General features: G+C 38.4%; 1 protein-coding gene across 4 annotated transcripts in view; it reads left to right on the top strand.

Annotated features, from left to right (window-relative positions):
* nrg2a (neuregulin 2a) overlaps positions 1–16,543 on the top strand; it is a 399,111-nt gene that overhangs the window by 281,536 nt on the left and 101,032 nt on the right. For all 4 annotated transcript variants that reach the window (XM_041266715.1, XM_041266714.1, XM_041266712.1 and 1 more), the window contains exon 2: positions 12,336–12,498. In XM_041266715.1, coding sequence (XP_041122649.1) covers positions 12,336–12,498 — 163 coding nt within the window. The remainder of the gene's footprint in view (positions 1–12,335; positions 12,499–16,543) is intronic.

Genomic DNA, 16,543 nt, shown 5'->3' with positions numbered 1-16,543 from the left:
CGACCAGAAACACAAAAATAAACAATGAGAGGTGGAGTTTGGTGGAGCTGAGCGAATAGCTTCGCTCAGCATTTAAGGAGTGAGCAGAACAGACAGAAAATAAACGGTTGTAACAAACAAAAACAGGACACGGAACATTCGCCAAAATAAACAGACAAACAAAACGGACTAAACAAAACACGGTGAGCAGATATTTAACGACTACTACTAATGTTATTATTATTATTATTATTATTATTATTATTATTATTATTATTATTATGATTATTATTACCTCCGTCTCCAATCCCGTTCTCCACTCACCAAAGACACAACCCCGAGTATGTGAAAACATGTTGCTTTTATGCAGCTGTACCGAGACTCGACTGCTAATCAATCATTCAATTGGAGTTGCGGTACAACTGCACGTGAATTAATAAAGTGCAATTCCCCGTGCTCATATATTATTACTTTTTACTTACAAATGAAGTGCTGTGCAATGCTCGTGCCTAAATACAAATATACATTTTAAACACTCATGTTACACAGACCCGTTTATATCCCGTGTACCAATGACTATACACCAACATTAAAACACAACACATAACACAAAATACAAACAGGGGCGGGCACTTTGCCACATGGCTTCATACCTTTTACACTGTTGTATTGTATGATTATCTAGGTATGATTCTTTGACACCTTTAAAAGGCTGACATTGTTCATGCAATGCTATACACAGCAAAAGTAATAGGCTCACAGTGTAGACTAAACTTGTGCCTAGTGATGAAGAGTCAGGAAAACATAGAGAACATGCAGACACACCTAACAATGAAATGCAACAACTACAATTTACAAGATACTGCTTTAATGGTAACATCACTGATGAGGTTTTAATCAGCTTAATACAGCTTTAATAGTGTATTGTTCACACACATTTAAAATATTTGAAAATATGTAATGTGTTTGTTGTTTTCTTTGTTGATTTGCTTCCCTTAGCTATAACTATGGTATCTGAAGTTCTAGGATGACATTGGGACAAGTGTCTGTAGTCGAATTTACCTGACAAAAAACTGACTAAAAGGGACTATGTTATTTTTCGCCTAAAATGTAATGCGTTACCACATTTGGTTACCTATCTGAAAAGGGAAGCATTAGTTACAAGTTACTGAAACATGTAATCAGATTACTGTAATGAGTTACATGCAATGTGTTACTCCCCAAAACTGACTGTGATACTCCTGCTTTAAATAAGAATTTTACAGAAAGCTGCTGGAAACCAACCAGGTAACCAAGAATAGCCTTACCATTGTATGAAGCCAGTGGTTCTATTAGGCAGCGTCCACTGTAATTTAAATAAATGTATGCATTTGAATGTAGAGATTGCAAAAGCATAGTCGGGTAGTGTGGCCAGGATACAGTGATCCATAACCTTCTGTTGTCTTCAACCTTATCATTGATAATGAACAACCCAACATATGTTTTATTGGATATTGGATATACTCTTGCGTGTCTAACAGATACAGACCAAAAAGCAAGTCCAGACTTCTTTTATTTCTAGACAGACCTTGGGAATGCAAATTCAGTACGATTAGCATAAGCGTCATTATGCATTGTTTAATTATTGATATGACACACTGTTAATCTTACCAAACACCCCACTAGTAAATCCAGCCTGCTGTGCTGCTTACCCCAGTTCAACTGAATAGTCTGTCAAGATATGTCAAGACAAAAGGTGTATTAGGAATCCTTAAATAAAAGATTCCCATAGTAAAAGCATAGTAGCACTGAATAGTCAAATAGAACAGTAACAGTCGACTCAAAACCTGGTAGTCGACTAATCGCACGTCGCATGATTAGGAATTAGTTGTGAAGCATGCGGTTTAGATGAACAGAAGTACACTTGCAATCCATTAACATTTAAAGGACATTTGAGAACATTAATAGTAATAATAAAGCTAAAATATAGTGTACAGACAACAAAGTTGTATGAAACAGTTCACCTTATAAATTCATGATGTATAACGCATTTTGTAAAGTGACAATTAGTTGACCTATTTGTCTATTTCTTACCTAGAAGACACTCAAATTAGTAGTCATTTTATCTCTAAAGCACAGCAAAGTGTCATAAAGCACAGTGAAAGCATGGTAAAGCACAAGTTAGCATTGCAAAAAACAGCAAGGATAATAAAGCATGACAAACTATAGTAAATGCACAGTATAACCACAGGAAAAGCATGGGAAGATTGCAAATGTACTATGCAAATTTGCAGTGATAAACTTGAATAATGGATGGGTCATAACAACAGTATATATTGCCGGCAACAGACACATCTGATCTGAATATTGCTGCTGTTTTAATTATTACGAGGATGTTATGAAAATCAACTACTTTAACAGTGTATATGAGTCTATTTAGAGTATTGTTGTCTTTCAAAAAATCAGTAAATGCCAGATTTAGACTGATGTGTAATATGATGCTACACTTGATCGAGTGAATAGACTCAAGCAACACATACTTGACAGAGTGAACTGTGTTCTTTTGACAGATGCAGCATAACTCAATAAACAGTATAATCCTATACATTTTAAAATGGTGCTGTGAGTTGTAAATGTGCATATAATTATAGCCATTATCATTATGATCAACATGATTTATAGTATGATAATACTAATACACTTATAAAAGTTTACCGTGATATAGTTGTACACTGCTTTTGCAGTGTGCCTATGCTTTTTCCATAATTATACTTTAAACCCCTCCCTCATTGGATTGTGCAGTTTATTGACACTTTCCTGAAGTAATTCTGTCAAAGTTATTTTGCTTTATGCTTTAATTTTGAATATGCAAATATTTCAAAGATGATGTAACTTAAAAAAATAGGATGGTGAGTAAGTAGATTCAAGAAAATACACAGTCCTTTTCTTCAATCAGTTGTTAGGTTTATTGAAATATGCATGGAGTCTGGTCCCAGGTACAGGACAAACAGAATACTCGTTCTTACAATTTTTGCATGACATTAAATACCCTTCTGTATAGATGGTCCACCTCCTCTTTCTCTGACACTTAACCAATAGCAAAGGTACAACACATTATTCTGTTACCATATATTGAATTTACTGTGTGTGTGTGTGTAGTCTTGTGTGACAACCTCTGAACTCAGCACATTCTTCAGACCCCTGGCGCCCCAAAAGGTCCATACATCTAGTTTTTGTCATCTTCCTTGTTCATATCTCTCCGTTTTGCTTGAGAACCTTTGGGTCCAACGCCAGTCTCTGAGAGCCTTTTAGCTCCTTTATGCTTTGCATTCCAAAAGTCTTAGAGCCTGGCCCCTTCTGGTCCACAGCATTGTTATCTTGTTAGTTTGCAGTCAGTGCTGGGCAAGAAGCTTGAGGACACAAGGTCTCTATCAATTGTTAGCAGTACATGCAATTTGAACCAAACAGTCTGCTATCTGCAATATTAGTCTCTTTTCAGAAAAGAACACCAGTATAGCTCTGCCAGTCCACATGCGTAGCAAACTGTTAATCAATTCTCAATCCATGTTTTCCAACAAAAGACAACACTATAGATGAGATGTTGCTGCTGCTTCCTGCTACCTGATCATTTCCTTTGTTGCAGTTCAAACTCACACCAATGGGCTAGCAGCAATCAGACCAGGTGACTCACAGCACAGGTACCAGGATGCAGCAATTTTAAATACCAGCAGCAGATTTGAATACCTGTAGTGTTGTCCAACATTGGTACAGAACATTGTATTCTAAAAGGTATTGACAGTGTCGACCCAAGGGACTTTTTCAGCCTGAAAAAAGAAACAAGGACCAGGGGGTCACAAATGGAGATTAGACAAAGGGGCATTCAGAACAGAAAATAGGAGGCACTTTTTCACACAGAGAATCGTGAGGGTCTGGAATCAACTCCCCAGTAATGTTGTTGAAGCTGACACCCTGGGATCCTTCAAGAAGCTGCTTGATGAGATTTTGGGATCAATAAGCTACTAACAACCAAACAAGCAAGATGTGCCGAATGGCCTCCTCTCGTTTGTAAACTTTCTTATGTTCTTATGTATATTTTTATTTAAAAAAAAAAAAAAAAGAAGCGAAACCTCCTTTTTATTTGTGTGGTTTGATTAAATAAAAAAATAAATAAATACATGGTGGATATATAGAGGATATTCTGTAGAGTACTATAGTTATTCCACAAATGAGAATACACAAGTGCAATAAACACAGCACTCAATAAAATGTCATGAAGTATTCTTTTTACATTACAAGTGCAATCTATGGAAAAGAAGTTTAACCATAAATAAAACAATCCAAGCATTGCTTTCCGTAGATCTGCCCATGCTTAGCAATGCAGTTTGGAACAGTACGATTCTGTGGTTTGGTTTCATTGAACAAAAGATCAAAAGCATCACAAAGGACAGTAAAGGAAGGGCTGGCAAGCCTGGGGAAGAACAATGGCAAATGAACAAAAGAAATGGGAAACTTTGCTATCATTGAAGAAAGAAACTTTGGCTTGCGTGTATTTAGGTCCATTGGAATCTAATATTTTGTATTCTAATACCAACCTAATTCCCTCTGAATGAAACAGATGCCGTAAATGCCTTATCTGGAGGTGTCAGTTGTCTGTTTTATTGAATGTGATCACTGTTCTGTCCTTGTGTTAGAAAGAAGCACCTTTGCAATAGCCTTTCATACACAGAGGGCTTTGTGTGGGGTGTTGTGGTGTCTAGAGACCTGCCAGTAAGAATGTTTGTCTCAGGATATTGCTAGTTTCTGTGTATTACAATAAAATGTGACCTTGCAAAAAATCTTATAGCATTGGTAACTGTTTTTTTCTACAGTTTATAACAAGTCACATACAATACCTTGAGGGTCTATAACTGTACTTCTCAGTCTAGGGCAGGGGTGTCAAACTCAGTTCCTGGAGGGCCGCAGTGTCTTCTGGCTTTCGTTCCACCCAAGCTCTCAGTTACTTAATTGGTCTAATTATTTGTAACTGGACACATAACAATTAACAATTCCCCAGGTCTCATAGGCAGTGTACCTTGAATCAAGTGCATTTTTAAAACCATCAACTGTAAAAGAACAAATAATTAGATTTATTATGTTAATGGAGAGTTTAAGTTGGAATGACTGAAGGACCGGAGTTTTACAAACTGGTTTAGTGGATAAAGTCTATATTCCAGTGACTTCTTGCTTACTAAATATCTTGCTATCTCTTCAGAAAATTTCATAGTCCATGGGACAAGACCAGAAATGTTCAAGTTGGCTGCACCCCTGTCAGACAACATTTTTTTTGGTATAGTTTGCTCTGAACAGGTCTAGATTACATTTGTGGCTGTTGCCACGCCAAGTTTGTGTCTGTTTGGCTTGGCGACAGTATATTTTGAAATGACCTCTCATCTGAAAATATGTTTATTTTTTTTTAAAGGAATTTTCTGTGATGGATTCAGTTTCACTATGCTACACAATGTTAACTTCTACAAGATCAGTCTACTTAGACAAGTGTTATTTATCATGTTTATAAACATAGTACTACTATATCCTGATTGTAGGTTTTTGATGCAGTATAAATTGCATTTATGGTCAAGTACTGTAGTCAGTTGGTAAGTGAAGACAGGAAAAGGAGGTAGTGTGGTCTAGTGGTTAAAGTCCAGCGCTTGTAACCAGAAGGTCACTGGTTCAAATCGCACCTATGCCACTGACTGACTCACTGTGTGTGTGACCCTAAGCAATTCACTTAACCTCCTTCTGCTCCAACCTGTGGATGAGATGTTAAATCAATGTCCTATTGTAAGTGACTCTGCATGTAATGCACAGTTCACAGCCTACCTTTGTAAAGCACTTTGTGATGGTGGTCCACTATGAAAGGTGCTATATACAAATCTAGCAGGATGCTGGAGTCAAGCTCTGGTTTTAAACAAAGAATGTGTACTTTTGTTAATAAAGTCATTAATAATGATACATTAATTTAAACAATGTGGTACTTTTAAGGCAGAATCAAGGTCGAGAGAGAGAGAGAGAGAGAGAGAGAGAGAGAGAGAGAGAGAGAGAGGAGTAAACTATCCACCCTCCCTGTTTCTCAGCTGGGGATTATTCTGCCTCATAACTAGTGTACAAAAATTAAGCACTAATGTCTTCTGATCACAAATTTAAAAAACTGCAGTAGTGGGAAAACAGTTTGAAAGTTGTACATGTCAGTATCACTGTCTTCCTCAGATTCTCTGTCACTTTGGCAATGTGTAGATAGCTCACAACTCTATTCACACTTGCAGAGTTCAGTGCAAGACAGCTTGTTGGTGATGCAGGAGCAACAGATTCCATTACATTTTCCTGAACAACCACAGTTGACAAGCTCCATGGGGGCATTTGGAGCAGGCAAGATATCCATCCAGCAGGGTCTGGTATAGTTTGTCATGGACTGACATTGTTCTGCATTGTTGACAATTAAGTCAAGGGAGAGTTCCTTCCCCTTTCCATGGAATGCGTTGGTTGTGACACAGCCTGTTAAAACACGCATACCAGGCAGAGCTTCACACACAGATAGGCTCAAGTTCTTGCAAATAGTTTCAACGTGGAAAAAATCAGTTGCGTATTCTTGTTTTAGTGTGTATCAGAATTGTTGCTGGACACATTAGTGGCTGGAGTCTTGATCAGGGCAGTGGTGTTTTCCTCATCAGCTGTATGTTTGGCATAAAGAAATATACAAGTGTCTGCCTCCTCATGTGTAGACTCCAGTGCATTTATAACCTGATGCCAAACCCTTCTATAGCTGGCATAAAACATAAGGGTACTATTGCTGAGTTTAATCACCCATGTTTCACTGCTAGCTTGACAACTAATTTTCTCTGTACACATCAGCAACAATATCCACTCGAGAAGATCCCTTTGAGAAGTGTAAGGCCTTATCCAGAACTATCCAGAACCATAAGAACATAAGAACATAAGAAAGTTTACAAACGAGAGGAGGCCATTCGGCCCATCTTGCTCGTTTGGTTGTTAGTAGCTTATTGATCCCAGAATCTCATCAAGCAACTTCTTGAAGGATCCCAGGGTGTCAGCTTCAACAACATTACTGGGGAGTTGATTCCAGACCCTCACAATTCTCTGAGTAAAAAAAAAAAGTGCCTCCTATTTTCTGTTCTCAATGCCCCTTTGTCTAATCTCTATTTGTGACCCCTGGTCCTTGTTTCTTTTTTCAGGCTGAAAAAGTCCCTTGGGTCGACACTGTCAATGCCTTTTAGAATTTTGAATGCTTGAATTAGGTCGCCACGTAGTCTTCTTTGTTCAAGACTGAACAGATTCAATTATTTTAGCCTGTCTACATATGGCTAATGGCAAAAGCTGGCAAAGCTGGCAAAAGGGATTGTAGAGAACAATAAAACTGAGAAACAATATTATTCAAGACAAATATATGTTTATTTGTATAGCTCAGAAAATAATAATTTTAAATGGACAGTGCTCTGGGCTACAGCGAGATAAAAAACTGAGCATGTCGAAATATATTCAATGCAGTTTTGTCATTTTCAACACACCATTGCAGTGAGGTCATTTATGAGTCCTCCTCCTGTATGTTCAACGTGGCACTATCTATTCTGCATAGGTAACACAGCAACAAGCCCCTCTTGCATTCCTGAGCACAAACACCCCACCCCATCTTCTCAGATTTTCTGCTCTAGAAAGTAACATTGTGAATAAATAGTTGTTAAAATATGTATATAAACTATTACAAAATTCCTACAGGATTTTTCTATTATTTATTTCTGTTATTTACTTATGATGTTTCAGCTTTATTTAAACAAAATATTGTAAAGCCATAAATATTTGTGACCAAAATATTTGGCAAATCACACCCATAAAACCTATTTTGCTCCAGAAATGTTGGCGACCTGTTACACTGTTAGTAGTACATTACTTCATCATATGGGCAGCACTAAGATATTCGTGCCAAAAATGTTTACTTTTTTTTTTTTTATTCGTGAACAACTCATAACTTACAAATATTTATGGCTTTACAGTCATATATAAAGTCACGTTTACTATCCAACTATCCATGTTTACTATCCAACTTGCCTCTCATTATTTTGACTGATTCATATATTAAATATGTACTGCAGACTCAGCTCATAGTGGAAAATGAAATGCCTCTTGGGAAGACTGTTTTACCTCCAGGGTGCAATTTGGACATTATAGTCCCGTCTCCCCTCGGGTCAATAATTTTCCACTAATAGCCCTCCTTTCCAGTCCATATTTATTCCTATGTATGTATGTATGTATGTATGTATGTATGCATGCATGTAATATAATGTGTGTGTGTGTCATTGTAGACATTGCTTTGCTTCATTTTGTTGTGCTGGCTTGCTGGTATATTATAGAACACTTTCTTTGCCAGTCTGTAGGTATGAGCATTCAGGCCCAGATTTATAAAAGAACTGCTCATGTTTTACGGCCGTAAAATGGGGCGCTGAGGGTTCTGAATTCTTGGATGGGATTTATAAAACCCACGCAATGACACAAACATGCAATAAAGATACTTGCTCCTGGGTCAAGGAGATTTTACACACCACTTAATGTCTCTGTGCACTTTAGCCCTTGATGCATATGTAATTCTGGGGCATTTCTGAACAAAACCACTAAAATTGGGAGGGGATTTTACAAATGAGGTCTATGAAATATTCCTTCTAATTTTTTTTATGCTGCTGGTAATTGCACGCCTCATATTTGCTTGATTACACTATGTAACACAATTTTTGTTCCTGGGTAGTAAGGGTTATTTCCTAATTGCATATGCCTCAAAAGTATAGAAAATGGCTATTATTCCCCACAGACTTTGCTTTTGTGACCAGGACAGTGATATTTTGAAATTTACCTATTTCCAATGAGAAATGGGCGAATTTGTGTCTTTTCGTTCACATAAAGTCAGAAAAAAACAACATATGAATCCTAATTAACATGTATTTATACTAAAGTAAAATAGAAATGACTACAAAAGATTTAGAAGTGCGTAGTTTTTCGATATTTACGATTATACTGTAAATCACTTTCACAAACTAACCCCCAAATGTAGTCTCCCATCATGTTCTAGTTATACTGTCCTTGGTAGTGGCGTTCAAAGTCCAGTATATCCTGATGGAAGTGCTCGCCTTGCTCCTCCGAATACGCTCCCATGTTCTCCTTGAATTTATCAAGATGAGCATCAAGGATATGGACTTTGAGGGACATCCTACAGCCCATTGTACCGTAGTTCTTCACGAGAGTCTCAACCAGCTCCACATAGTTTTTGGCCTTGTGATTGCCCACGAAACCCCGAACCACAGCGACAAAGCTGTCCCAAGTCGCTTTCTCCTTACTAGTGAGCTTCTTGGGGAATCATTGCTCTCCAGGATCTTCTTTATCTGTGGTCCGACACTGGCTTTGACCTTTGCCTCAGACAGCTTAGGGAAGAAGTCTTGAAGGTACTTGAAGGCTGTCGACTCCTTATTTAGAGCTTTGACAAATTGTTTCATAAGGCCCAATTTGATGTGCAGTGGTGGCATCAGCACCTTCCGGGGGTCCACCAGTGGCTCCCACTTGACGTTGTTCCTCCCCACAGAGAACTCGGTCCGCTGTGGCCAGTCCCGCCTGTGGTAGTGTGCCTTGGTGTCCCTGCTGTCCCAAAGGCAAAGATAGCAGGGAAATTTGGTAAAACCGCCTTGGAGACCCATCAGGAATGCCACCATTTTGAAGTCTCCTATGACCTCCCAGCCATACTCATCATACTTCAAGGCATCCAGCAAGGTCTTGATGCTGTTGTAATCCTCTTTGAGGTGCACCGAGTGAGCCAGGGGAAGAGACGGGTACTTGTTACCATTATGGAGCAGCACAGCTTTGAGGCTCCTGGATGAGCTGTCAATGAAGAGGCGCCATTCATTCTGGTTACAGGCGATTACGATTGCCTCGAACAGACTGGTCACATTGTGGCAGAAGCAGAGCCCATCTTGACGGGTGAAGAAGCTGGAAAAAGGTTGGTGACGCTTCCTCTGATCTGCGACTTGCACGCTTTCATCCAGCAAGTTCCACTGCTTGAGCCTAGACGTCAAAAGCTCGGCATTGGACTTGGTGAGACCAAGATCTCTAATCAGGTCGTTGAGGTCTTTTTGGTTGGGGTAGTATGGGTTTCTCTCCTCAGCTCCACCTCTGAAATTGTCATCTAGATCTACAACGTCTTCCTCGCTCTCTGACTTGCTGTTCTCTTCTAAAGATGGCTGCTCTCTCTCCGGAGGAGTGGGTACGGGGAGCTCATGGCAGTGTGGCACCGGGGCAATGGATGAAAGAAGGTCCGGATACGTGATAGCAGGTGCATTCTTGCCAGTCCGACGTTTGGAAGGGTCCACCATGCAGAAGTAGCAGTTGCTTGAGTGGTCAGTGGGTTCCCGCCAAATTCTTGGGATAGCGAACTTCATGGCTCTCTTTTCCCCTCTGTACCATCCTACAAAAATACATTTATTTCACCCATGACTAATGTGTAAGAGATTCTCGAACATTTTTCATATATGATATATTTTTTCAATAACATTGAAAATTGTAAAACACTTTTACAATTTTAAAAATTTTAACAAATTTTATAACATAAAATTCCGAGCAACAATTGTCCATCTTACCTTCCAGAGTATTTTTGCAGTGCTCGCAGGTGAAATGAGGTGCCCAGGGTTTGTTTTGATCCCCGACAGGCATGCTGAAATATGCCTTGTAGGCCTCGCACATCTTAGCATATGCTTCCACTGAGTACTTTTTCGCTCTTGTCTTGATAAATTGGCCGCAGACATAACAAAATGCGTCTACCGGATGCTTGCAGCCTCTTGATGCCATCTCAGAAAAATGCAGATATGTATCCATTTAGGCAGCTGGAACTAAACTGAACTGGTGGGCTTAAGGCCCCTGTATTTATACTACTATTTATATTACTGGAAAGTTCTAGAAAGTTCTAGAAGTTACTCCAAGTTTACTCAGCACTGAATCTATCTGGAATGTTCTGGAAAATAGGTAAATTTCAAAATATCACTGTCCTGGTCACAAAAGCAAAGTTTGTGGGGAATAATAGGCATTTTCTATACTTTTGAGGCATAAGCAATTAGGAAATAACACTTACTACCCAGGAACCAAATAAAAAAAAAAAAAAAAAAATTGTTACATGGTGTTATTTTTACTCTGAAAAGCAGGTGTTAATTTGCCTTTGTCAGATAGTAGGCTATATAAAAGGCAAGGTGATGTTGGAGACTTGTCTGCAGCAAGAAGGAGACATTGTTTTCAAGGACAAAGAAACACTTAATAACATTTTGCAAAGAGCTCATTTATTAACCCTTCTAATCAAGTCAGTTTGTAAATTACGCTTTATAATACCGGTACTATGTTGTTTTCCAAACTCCAATTTTCAATACATGTTTCACAGCTTACATGACAAAACAGAAAGTCTGCAAATAGAGAACATAAATACATGTAAAAAAAGGTTCTTAGAAGTACCCCAAAGTGGCAATCTTCATTTGTTACAAGCACTGCTTGTACCAAAATCTCCAATTCCATATTGGTAAATTTCAGTTCTCGCTTCCGAGCATCATCATCACCATGGCTAGTACCAGGCTGAGGTCTTTGGTGCCATTCATTTTCTTTTGGAATGTGTAGCCTACACATGCAGGGTTGATCCAAGCCTGTTATTTATTGTGGGAGGTGTGTAATTCTCCACTGCTAATTGCGGTCAGGGGTATTTAAATTAGTTGATTGCAGAAACGCCTGCTTTTAAAAAAGGTTGTTATTTTGACACTGAATGCAGACGTGCTGAACATGCATATTATGTGGCTTTTTGCGATCCACATTAATATACCAAAAATGTTTTTATTCAGTACTTGTAATGGGAGTCGAGTTTCACTAATGAAAAGAATATTCTGTATAAAACAAGATATGCTATGTTTTGTTACATCGCATATCACTGCCTCACATACCAGGGGAAGTCAAGAAGTAATTGTTGCAGTGCACAAGCAAACTAGATGCTGATAAAATTTTGGTGTGATAATGTGCAATGCCAGCATTTTGCTGTCTGAAGAGCAGTGAGGGTAGGTCCAAAATAGGTTGTTTTACATCGAAACGGACAATTATTCAGCTTGGCAACACACAGAAATGGAATCTAGACATTAAGGAACAAAATTATACAAAGGAAGACATAGTCTGATGGGGGGTGCCAACTCAAAAGCTAAGGGCTTTATGAGTTTTGAACTATGAACAGAGATGCTTTACAACTGCAGTGGTACCACTGGCCATTAAACAAGAGTCTTTCCCTGATTTAAGTCCTAATACATGTGTCTTTTTTCTCACCACAGCCTCTCCCCCAAAGATAAAGAAGATCAAGAACCAGGTCCTTCAGGAGGGAGAAAAACTCACACTGAAATGTGAGGCCACGGGTAACCCCACCCTCACCTACAAATGGTACCGGGATGGAACAGAGCTGAAAAAGAGTCCAGAGATCAAAATCAAGTCTGGGAGGTAAATACCAGTCTAATAACTGTACAGGACACTTACCAGTGCAACAGCACCACACTAGCAATGCAGCAGCTGCACACTAGCAATGCAGCAGCACCACACTAGCAATGCAGCAGCACCACACTAGCAATGCAGCAGCTCCACACTAGCAATGCAGCAGCACCACACTAGCAATGCCGCAGGACCGCACTAGCAATGCAGCAGCACCACACTAGCAATGCAGCAGCACCACACTAGCAATGCAGCAGCACCACACTAGCAATGCAGCAGCACCACACTAGCAATGCAGCAGCTCCACACTAGCAATGCAGCAGCTCCACACTAGCAATGCAGCAGCTCCACACTAGCAATGCCGCAGCACTATGGTTTCTTCAGTGTAATACGCACTCACAGGCATCATAACAGCATCAACATATCCAAATATAACAGCATCCTTGGAATACCCTTCAGTGTTTCCAATAATATCAAGCATTACTGTTTTGTTTATTGAATAACTGAATCTGAACAGATTGACAGTCCAGAATTTTTTTACCCTGTATTGGGATTAGGCTAGGACACCATGGCTCACTGCTTCTATGGGATCTGAGTACCTCTGTTTAACATCTCATCCACAGTGCTCACGGCCCCTAATACTAAGCATGGCCCAAGAAAGCCTCTATTTAACATGACAGCTCACCCTGGCTGCATACAAATAAGTTACAAGGCATTTATTTCCAGAGAACTCACCCCTCTCCAAGCTTCCCTAAGTAAAGATGGCCACCTACTCTGCCTTTCAGTCCTGGGCCTTTCTCAAAATGCCAGTGTTTCTGTATAAAAATAAAAGAGTGCAATGGTTTCATAATGTGGAATACAACCCACTGAGAGCTAAGCTGAGACCAACAAATAGATTTTGACCACTAGTCTGACAGATTACAGTACCATCCTACATAGTATGAACTATGAATGTTGTATATTTAAGCATCCTCAGCAAATAACATGTATCTTGTAGAATATCTGGTATTCATAAGTATTGGCCTGTAGGGCAAACTGTAGATGTGCAATGATTGATTGTGAGGCGTGTGAGTAAAAATTGATTTTCCAGACAGTGATTTACGTGTAAAAATTAAAATTTTATTTAATATTACACGGAAAAAAAAAAGAAAAAGAATAAAGAAGGATGTGAGGGAGGGAGTGCTGGAGTAATCAAAAATAAAGGAACGGAAGCCTCTTAGTCCTCTTCGCGCTCTGCTTAAATCCAAAAATAAAACAAAAAGGAATAAAAACAGAAAAGAGCCAAGTTAGTAACCCCTTTGACTCATCACATTGATATATACCTATCTCTATACCTTCGTCTAAAGGCTTAATTGCAGTTGCTGTTTAAATTATATATGCAGTGCCATGCATTGTTAAGCATCATTAAGATCTCCATTCTTCAAGTAGCCCCATGGGTACCCAAACAACAGACTCCCTGTGCAAGGAATGTCGTGACTGCTACAGGCTAAAAGGGATTTTCATTGCTGCGTCTGTATACTATTAACAATGACCTGTGACAGGGTGTATGGTAAGACAAACAATTAAATAAAAATAATGATTTTTAAACTTTAAATGAAGTTGTATTGAATGTATCCTTCCACCAGTGCAAACTAGTTCCTATACTTTGTCTTTAGAAGCTACCGCATTTGCTGGGAGAACTGATACTACTGAGCACATTTATCAGTGAGGTAGTCATGCAGAATGTGACTAATATCAAAGTCAACCCAAAACTGCTCACTGCATTACAATACACACCGATCCTGATATTAGTGTGTTACAGCCATCTGAAATGTCTTCGTATGAGATGGCTTGCATCAGATGGAAATGACATTAAGATTGGCTGTTCTGTTTATTTATTCTGATTTAACTATATGTTATAAACTAAAAATATTGGGTGCTGTGTAACAGTAGGGCATGCAGTGGTAATTTAAACAAAGGGGACCAGGAACAAAGCCTGTCTGCTGTTAAGAACCCGAGGAAGGACTGCAGAGGGGTTACGAAAATGTGCTCAGTTTAATTAGGTAATTGGTTCATTGTAAATTCCTGGAATGCCATGCTTTCAATGAGAAAGGGAGGAAAGGGTTCAGTGACTCACTGATCAGGTTGGATGTATAAAAGCCTGGTCAGATAGATTACTGGGGCATTGTGCTGATCAGAGTGAGGGACTCAGGTTATTGGTGAGAAAACTGAAACTGAACAATTGTATGAATTTTATGGTGAACCCATAATGAAACAATAGTAAATTTCCATGATAGGAATAGTTGAGAGCCCACTCTTTCACGATACACCGGTTATCACGATAGCCATTGTTTTTCAATTACTTTTTTAACTGAATAAAAAGAAAAAAATAACAAGTTCTGTTTTTTTTTCCTCTGGGGGATATGGTCTGCAACACAAGGAAGCTACAGACTTTAAAAAAGAGCAAGATTCTAGCAAGAATAAAAAAACAATGAAAAGACAAATAATCGTAATGAAATTGTCCTTATATTACCTTCATTAATAGGAAGGTCAAAATGGGACTGCAAGCTTTTTTACTCCTGCTTTATTTACACATTTTATTTATTTAGAAACAGTACATAATTACAAAATATGAAGCATCTGTATTTCTTTCAATGCATTTAAAGTACTTGCTTTACACACATATTGCTAACTATTCTCAATTCTTTTTCGAATAGTCTGCAAAATAAATAAATAATTTTGTACTGTACAACCTGTAAGTATGGAATAGAGCTGTATGGGCATGATGTCCTTTATGCATGTTCCTTTTTTATTCCTTTTTTTGCCGTTATTTCATTTATAACTTAGAAAACACATTTCAATATTGTTGTCAACATTACCCGAGGTAGCCTGTTTTTCTGGTGGCATAATAGCCTATAACGTGTACATTTTAATGGATGTATTAAAATTATTACTGACAGTTGAGGGTGGAATGGAGTACAGTATAGGGAGGGCGCCGCACTGGGGAAAAAAAAAAAAAAGTTATTAAAGTGACCTTGCTTGTTGACTGCTGACGGTTTTTTAACTCCACCGGGTGCTAGGTACGGAAGGGCATTTCCCCGCTATATGTTTGTTTGTAGTGAAAGTACACACTAGGGCTGTCAGTTAAACCTCAAAATTGCAATCGATTAATTGTGCACACGAAATATAATCGTTCTAGTAAATATCGATGATTGTACCAGACATTTTCAGTGCATTCCTCTCCCCGTGACGTTATTTTTTTAATATCATTGCAGTTCAGTAAAAGCTTGTGCACAACAATTGAATGCGAGGGGTAATTACGCCTTGGTAGCGTCGAGAGAAAAAAAAAAAAAAAAAAAAACCCACAGCATTCTCAACAAGCCTTGCAAGTTTACAAACAGATTTTTACAAACAGTAAACAGACACGAGTTTACTAAAAACTTTTTTTTTTCTTTTAATTCAGTGACAGCTGCAGCATCATGCATTGCATCTTGTTAATACTGTACCACCTAACCTTCACGATCTGTGAAACAATGTGGAAATCCCGGCCTAAAACATCATCATTATAATAATAATAATAATAATAATAATAATAATAATAATAATAATAATAATAATAATATAATAATAATAATAATGTTTTATTTACCACAAATTGCATACCCGCTAGCTGATCCTTACTCGAAAATTGTGTTTAACATAAATGATCATTTATTTATTTATTTTTAACGTTATTGAATATTGTTAAATATTAATTATATAACAGTTCATGTTGAAACTCCAGAGCAGCACAAACTATATACAGTGTGTTTTTTCACTTTGCAAAATTTATTTACAGGCTATTTGTCAGGAATACAAGCCTGTCGTCCTACTCTGGATACAAGGTGCTCTGTTTTGGGTTTTACTAACAAAGAATTTTCAAAACTGATTCGCTGGTAGGATGGGACCAGCAAATCAGATGCTAGTTAACACGAGCAGGAAAACAAGAGCACGCCCACTGCTTGTCTGTGGCAGAAATACTGTAAATAGCAAGGCAGTGGGTTCAGCGCAGATCGTTGATAAACTTAAGTAATTGTGT

The sequence above is a fragment of the Polyodon spathula genome, chromosome 12 (assembly GCF_017654505.1).
Source record: "Polyodon spathula isolate WHYD16114869_AA chromosome 12, ASM1765450v1, whole genome shotgun sequence".
Lineage (NCBI taxonomy): Eukaryota > Metazoa > Chordata > Actinopteri > Acipenseriformes > Polyodontidae > Polyodon > Polyodon spathula.
This window is presented reverse-complemented; position numbering and strand designations above follow the sequence as displayed.